Consider the following 8279-nt stretch of genomic DNA (forward strand, 5'->3'; position numbering starts at 1 on the left):
GCAACTTCCTGGTAAATCTCTTCTGAACCCTCTCCAGCTTGATAATATCCTTCCTATAACTGGGTGACCAGAACTGGACACCATATTCCAGAACAGACCTCACCAATGTCCTGTACAACCTCAACATGACTTCCCAACTCCTATACTCAAAGGACTAAGGAATGAAGGCAAGCATGCCAAACACCTTTTTTCACCACCCTGTCTGTATGGATGCAAACTGCAAAGAATTTTATGTACCTACACCCCTAGATCCCTCTGTTCTACAACACTACCAAAGCCTGACCATTAATTGTATAAGCCCTGCCTTTGTTTGTTGTACCAAAATGCAATACTTTGCATTTATCCAGATTGAACTCCACCTGCCATTTTTAGTCCATTGACCCATTTGATCAAGATCTCTCTGTAATCTCAGAAAATCATCTTCACTGTCTACTTTGCCACCAATTTTGGAGCCATTGGCAATCTTACTAACTATGCCTGCTATATTCTCATCCAAATCACTTATATAAATGACAAGCAAAAGAAGACCCAGAACCGATCCCTGTTGTTGAGGTCATCTTTATGATTCTTCTAGAATAGTGCAGTACAGGAACAGGCCCTTTGGCCCACCATGTCTGTGCCAATCATGATACTGTTTTAAGCTAACCCCATCTGCCTACACATGGCCCATATCTCTCTATCCCATACCTGTTCATGTGCCTGTCTAAATTTCTGTTAAACTTTGCTAACGTATCTGCTTCTACCACCTCCCCTGGTGGCATGTTCCAGGCACCTACCACCCTCTTTTCTGAAAAAAGCTTGCATATCTCCCTTAAATTTTCCCCCCCTCCCCTTTAAACCTGTGCCCCCTAGTATTTGACATTTCCATCCTGGGGAACAAGACTCTGAATATCCACACTATCCACGTCTCTCATAATTTTATATATACTTCTATCAAGTCACCCCTCGGCCTCCGATGCTCTAGCCAAAACAATCCATGTTTGTCCAAGCTCACTTTAAAGCTGACCAGTTAAAAATCACAGCATAGAGCAGCTGGTGCAGTAAAGATAAACTGGTTTCCTCCAGGTTTACAGTGAATTTTGACTGCAGAGAATAGAGAGACCGCTCGTGAGCTGGGGAAAAGCCGAATCTGTCACGCTGTCACACTCACTCTAACTTGTTCCCAACTCCAGGCAGCTCAGTTACCTGAGAACAAATCACACAGTTGTTGGCAGGCAAAAAAGGTGTCTGTAATCAGTAACTGCTCACGAATTAATAGATTAATCAGCTTCTTGTTGCCAACAAAGCTGCATCAGTAACTCCCTTGGCTCCAAAACAACTCAAATTTAAATTAGTACTTGGCACAACAGTTGTATACATGATGCTTGTCGTGGATGTTGGCTTACTTACTTTACAAACCTGTAACCACCCTTTCAAGTACTGGTTTTTGAACAATTCTTGCTCATTTCAGTCAACAGTTTCTAAAAATAAAAATATTTTTAAAATCTGGTTCTTGCATAAGGAGTTCTAGGATTTTTTTCTGAGTCATGATGAAGGAATTACAATACATTTCCGAGTCAGGATGGTGTGTGACTTAGAGCTGAGCTTGCAGGTGCTGGTTGTAACTGTTTACCTCTGACCTTCTGGTTGGTAGAGGTCGCACATTTGGGATTTGCTACCAAAAAAGCTTTGGAAAGTTGTTAGAATGCACCATGTAGATCATGCACACTGCAGCCTTGGTGCACTGGTAGTGGACCCTGTGAATGTTTAAGATGTTGGAGGAAGGTATACCTGTCAAATAGGCTGCTTTGTCCTGTAGGTTGTCATGCTTTTTGAGTACTAGTAAAACTTCACTCATCCAGCAAAGTGCATATTATTGCATTACACCCCTGTATAGTGCCCAGTAGATAGTCAGTAGGCTTTAGAGAGAGAGAAATGAGTCACTTATTGTCAAATATTCAACTCTTATGTGGCTGGTCCAGTTACATTTCTGGTCATTGTTGGCCTTCAGGATATTGATCCTGACTGATTCAGTGATGGTAAGGCCATTAAATGTCAAAAAGAAGTGTTAGTCACTCTATTGAAAGACACTAATTTTGTTTGAATAAAATTCTTATAGGGCTTGACAGGGCAAATGCAGGAAGGATCTTTCCCTGACTTGGAATCCAGAACTAGAGGACAAAATCTCCTGAATAAGGGTAGGTCATTAAGGACTGGATGATTTTTACTGAGGGTGAATCCTCAGAGAAGTGGTGAATTTTTGAATTCTGTGCCTGGGATGACTGTGGAGCCCCACTCATTGTGTTTTCAAGATGAAGATCAATATATTTCTCTTTACCTAATCCATAAAGGGATATGGAAGTTGTGTCAGAAAATAGTGTTGAGATAGAGGATCGACCATGATCTAGTTGAATGCAGAGTAGTCTTGAGAGCTAACTGTCTATTCCTGCTCCTATTTCCTAAGTTTCTATGCTGCCAATGCATGTTATTGAGATCTTGCTGCATGCTGCCCCAGATTAATTTTGGTACCTGAAGAGTTGACGAGGGAACTGGATGATTAATATGCAATTATCAGTGAAGATCTCATTTCAGAAAGCATGTAATTGACACAACAGCTAAAGAGTCTTGGACTGACTCACTGTCCTGAGGAACTCTTGATGCACTTGCAGCAACCAAAATCTTTGCCCTTTATGCTAGTCATGAATTCAGCTGGTGGAAAGTTGGTCCCTCTACCCCACTGATTCCCAGTGACTTTAATTTTACAGGGGCTCTTTTGATGTCAAGGGAAGACACTCTCTTGCCTCACCGGTGTCTTTTTGTTTCCCCTTGTTTGTTCCAAGGCTTCAGGAAATCTGGAAACCAGACTGCACGTTATGAAGCAGGTTGTTGATAACTAAGTGCCAGCTGACAGCATTTTCAGTGATACTTCCATCACTTTGCTAATGATTAAGAATAACCTGATGCATTGTTAATTTCTGGATCAGATTTGTCCTGTTTTTTTGTGGACAGGACGTATTTGGGTAATTTTGATCTTTGGTTGGTAGATGTCAGTGTTGTAGCATTAGTGGTTCAGCATTGCCAGTGGTGTAGTTAGTCTGAGAGAATAATTTTTCAGCTGAGTTGGGATGTTGTTGTAAGTCATAGACTGCTGCAATTGTTGTAATGATCTGTTGATTGAACCAGTTAGATGAGCACAATTTGCTCTTAATTCCATGCTGGCTGTCATTGTATTAGTCCATATCCATCTCTGTAATTGCTGTTTCTTAAAAAACCTTTCTATTGCTGACGTTGAATTGGCTAGTGTGTAACTGCCAAGTTTATTCTTTTCTCCTATTTTGAACATGGTTGTAACATTTACAATTCACCCCCATTCCTATACCACTATCCCTGAATCTGAAGAGATTTTGAAAATTGTGACGAGCCCTTTCCTAATTTATGCTGGTTACCTCTCAGCAATCCAAAAGTACATCTCATTTGGCCCAAATGATGTAGCCATTTCAAATACCATCAGCCTTTCTGCTATCTATTCTTGATACAGTTTATCTTGTCCAGTATTCTGACAATCTTCTTGCTGACTCGAGCTATTCACTTACTAGGTAAGCTATCCTTTCTGCCTACATCAGTTGATCTTCATATTAACGCTGTTGTCTCTACTTCTTCTCTGATAGTCTTTTACTAATAAAATACCTGTGGAAGTACAGCATAACCTTACATTTCATTGTTAGCTGCCAAGTTATTCTCATACTGTCTCTTTGCCCTTTATTTCCCTTTTTTTCCTCTAAGTTTTGTGTTAAACCTGTTTCTCCCTTCTTATCAAGCTGACCTCTGTTGTTTCTTTTCTGCTTTATCCTGCACACTAACCACTTCAGGTAGCTTTAGCTAATGAAGTCTTTTTACCCTTTGTGGAAATGTATGAATATTATACTTAATTGACCAAATGACCACTGCCAGTCCTGTTATGACTGTCCAATAGAGAGGAAAAAAGAACAAAAAAGGATTATACGTTGCCAGTCGTGACTTTGGGAAAATATATCATCATATGAAGTCATGAGTACCGTTTCAGGTTGGGTAGAATGTCTGGCAGGCCCAAACGACTCTTCTCCTTCCTCTTCCTGTTGACACAGTGCCTCACATCTTTACATCTACATGAACTAGTCAAGTGTGTGTGAACAAGTTTGTCATTGTTCCATTTTCAACAGTTCCCCTCCATTGCCAAATTGCACTGAAGTCTTTCCAATTATTGTACTTTTATACCTTTCTCTCAGGGTTTAACTTGATAGACCTTATTGTCCTTTGAAGTAGCTAATACAATGTGAAGTTCTTTCTGTGAATCACTGAGTAAATGTATTCATTTGCTGGGAGATCATGGAGCTTTCAAAATTACCTGCTATTGTTTGTACATCATCTTTCCCTTATCATTCTATGTTGTTCCCAGCAATTAGTTCCATAACTGTCTTGAAATATTCCATCTTCAGCCTCAAAACCCTGTTATAGACGCTTCATTATTCTTGTTGTCGGGTGTTTATTCGCAGAGTTGTTCCATAAAGATTTTCCAGTTGAACAAGTTCTAATTCCTTGTTGGACGGTTGAGCCATGGAGTTATTTATTAGAATAATTTCTATTCTGTTTCCATGTCCCATTAACTTTCACAATTTAGCAACATTTTTAATTGAAAAGGTTAACCAAAAATCCTAAGGTGGTTTTTTAAGTTTATTTGTTTCAAGTATTTATCCAGTTGTTATCCTGCAATTGCACATGCTGCATCTGATGTTGGTCCCTTTTTGGGTGAGCTGCACCTGCCATCACCTTAGAATAATCGTTCCAGTAAAGAAGTCATTCTACTAGGTTTGTTTCCAGAGTAATTAAACTTTAAGCAGTTTCCAGTACAACAAACTTGCAGTAACAGCATATTCCTCTAACTATTTCAAGCTAACTCTGAAAGATTGACTGTTGTTGAACTTAAGTTAGAAACATGGAGGTACATACCAAAACATACATTGGATTTTTCAAATTCATTAGTGGGATGTGGGCATTACTGGCTAGGCCAGTATTTGTTGCCTGCCCCTTATCCTGGAAAAAGTGATGATTAGCTGTTGTTTTGAACTGCTGTGAAGGGGCATCCATGTAGCTGTTGGGGAGGGTATTCCAGTTTTTGACCCAGTGACACTGAAAGAATGGCAATGTATTTGTAAGTTAGGGTGGAGCTTGCAGATGATGATCTTGCATATCTGTTGCCCTTGGCATTTAGATGCTAGAGATTGTAGGTATGGAAGGTATGTCTAATGGCTTTGCTGAGTTGTTGCAGTGTACTCTCTCTAGATGAGACGCATTGCTGTAAGTGTGTTGATGGTGAAGGGAGAGAATGTTGAAGGTCTGAGATGGGGCATGCAGATAGTGTTGAGTGCTTGTGTTGGTACTACATTCATCCAAGTGGGTGCAGAGTATTCCATCACACATCTGACTCATGCCTTGGACCGGCTTTGGAGAGTCGAGCCACGAGTCTTTCACATCAAACTTGCTAATCTCTGACAGGGTCTTGTAGCCATGGTATTTGTATGGATGGTCCTGTTCAATTTCTGATCCATGCTAACATCCAGGATGTTAAAAATGAAGCATTCAGTGATAGGAATGTCCTAGAATACCAAGAGGCCATCATTGGAGATGATCATTTCCAGGCAGTTGTGTGATGCAAATACTAATTATCATTCCAAGCTGGTGAAGTCGTAGTCATTCATTTTAACGACTGAAATATTGTGGACCATGCATCAGTGATTTCATGCAAAGTGCACCTGTCAAATAGTTATAATATGTAAACTACGGCTTGAAGTTCCACTACTCTATCTTTCCTCCACTTTTTGTTCCTTCTACATATATCTATGCACATATTGTGTCTTATCTTTACAGCGTAAAAAGGTGGTGAACCTTAACGTTCAGATGCTGGACTTGAATAATAGTTTTCTGCTGGGCACTCAATTACCCAACAAGATTGACCGAAGTGCTATTCCAGAACACATTCAGCACTACTTCTCCATACAAAAGGATTACATTCATGTTAACAGTCTTCATGCAGATGCTCCTGATGACTTGGTAAGTTTAATGTTTTGGTCATTGTTTGGAGTGAATTCTTCCCTTTTTGTACATGTGCAGTGTATAGATCACCTTCATATTTAGTACTTAATTCCACTCATTCAGTGTGATCCAGTTTTGAAGCGCTTACACAAACATAGTCTTATTAAGGTTTTGCATTTATGGTGCAAGATATTTTAATTTGTATGTATAAAAGCATCACATGGAGGGCAAGGAAAGCCACATACTCGATTACTGCTGGATTATAGTCATGGTTTAACTGTTTGTTTACTTTGTTGGAACAAAATAGGACATATTTGATATTTTTAAACAAAACAGGTAAGTTGCCTGTGGACCTGTCCCAAGTTATGAATTCTTGGATATTGAAAGAGCTCCATGATGAGCAGCAGAAAAATTCAACCAGGGCCAGACTGTCATGATGCCCACCTACTGCTCAAGAGATAATACTGCTAAATTGTGAGTTGAACTGAATAGCAGAAAGACTGAGGTTCCAGGTTGGGAGAGTTGTTTGCACATAGCTTTGAACCCACATAGCCAGGTGTAGGAAAATGGGCAGCACATAATTAATAACTAAATATAATTAGTTTTGGATCTGGATAATTTTCTTCTGTTAGATTTGATTCCATCAGCATAAAATACAGGCATGATTAAATTCAGCTTATCGCAAACTGTAGAATAAAATGTGTAATGTTAGCTACGTTTTAAGTCATGTCATGAAAACAGACGTCATAGCAGGATTAATCTAACCCTCTAACACTGATTTCATTGGCAGTATTTGCTATTGGTTTTGCAAATTGACACTTGACCTAACTTCAGACATATGCCTAAACTGTAAAATAGCCATTTTTGTTGCGTATTCATCGCTTAAAGTGACTGAAGAACCCGTCGTCAAAACTGTCTGCAACTATGGTGCACCCAATCATTTCAGTGTTATACAATTTCTTTGTATTTTGTGCCAATGGTGATTATTTTTATTCTGTATTTAATTTCAGAATAAAATTATCCATTCATTGCTCAGAAGCATTAAATTTCAGGCTTAAGGGTGTGTTCCAACTTTTTTAAAATCAAAAATAATGGTTTAAACAGTCAAGAAGTCAATGGAAACTTATCAAGATCAAGATTAAGTTAAAATATTGTTACCAAAGATGATGATGCACCCAAGCCCCCATAAGAAAGTTTGTGTTTCTGTGATGATCTAAACTCAATGTCACATTAGAGAGTGAAGAAACCATGATGTTGTGAGACACTAAACTTAGCCACATGGTTTATCTGACAAGGTTTAGCAAGAGTTTCCCAGTGAAGTTGGAATGTTGGGTGCTATGGCTATCATTTTGAGTGAAAGTGGCTGCAGCCAGGATTGAAAGCAGGCAAAGAGCATGAATAAGACAATACAGCCCAGGGTTGGGAGAGGGAACAGGGGTGTTAGTGAGAAGAAGTGGTCCGGACTGATATATCTGGGTAAAGAGAGAATAAGAATCTAAATAAAAACCAAAAGAACTGCGGATGCTGTAAATCAGGAACAAAAACAAAATTGCTGGAAAAGCTCAGCAGGTCTGGCAGCATCTGTGAAGGCGAAAACAGAGTTAACGCTTCGAGTCCGGTGACCCTTCCTCAGAACCCAGTTCAGAACCTTTTGAGCTTTTCTAGCAACTTTTTTTTTGTGTTGAACAAGAATCTAAAGGTCTGTCTTGGAAGCATGCTGATGGAAAGTTTCATTTTAAAGTAGAATAAGGCACTATGATGAGCCAATAGGAAGGACAGTTAAAATTAGTGACTTAAATTCTTTTTTAACAAACATAAGATACAGTAAGAATAGACCATATTACCTGTAAGGCTTGCTCTGTTATTCAACGTAACCATGGCTGATCATCTGTTTCAACAAATCTTCCCACTCCCTACATCCTTGATTACCTGAGAAATCGAAAATCAATCCATCTTAAGTGTATTCACTGGGGTAGAGAAGTAGGGTAAAGAAGCCCAAAGATTTACAATTCTGAGTGAAGAAATTTCTCTTCACCATAGGCTTGAATGATCGGGTCCTTATTCCGAGACCCTGCCCCCTTGTTCTAAGCTCTGCAGCTAAGGAAAACAATCGGTCTCTCTGCCCTGTCAGTCTTCTTTGGAATCTTATACTTCAGTGAGGTCTCATTCTTCTAAATTCCAGTGAATATATACCCAGTTTATTCAGTCTCTCATCATTGGACAACCCAGGA

The 8279-nt window shown here is 39.4% G+C and overlaps 1 protein-coding gene across 1 annotated transcript in view; it reads left to right on the top strand.

The window, feature by feature from the left end:
- The window catches only part of mipepa (mitochondrial intermediate peptidase a), a 49405-nt gene extending 42988 nt beyond the window's left edge, over positions 1-6417 (top strand). Inside the window, exons 6-7 of the mRNA XM_048597935.1 lie at positions 5884-6066; positions 6385-6417. Coding sequence (XP_048453892.1) covers positions 5884-6066; positions 6385-6417 — 216 coding nt within the window. The remainder of the gene's footprint in view (positions 1-5883; positions 6067-6384) is intronic.
- Positions 6418-8279: the final 1862 nt, after the last annotated feature.

The sequence above is a fragment of the Rhincodon typus genome, chromosome 6, assembly GCF_021869965.1.
Source record: "Rhincodon typus isolate 14 chromosome 6, sRhiTyp1.1, whole genome shotgun sequence".
Classification (NCBI taxonomy): Eukaryota; Metazoa; Chordata; class Chondrichthyes; order Orectolobiformes; family Rhincodontidae; genus Rhincodon; species Rhincodon typus.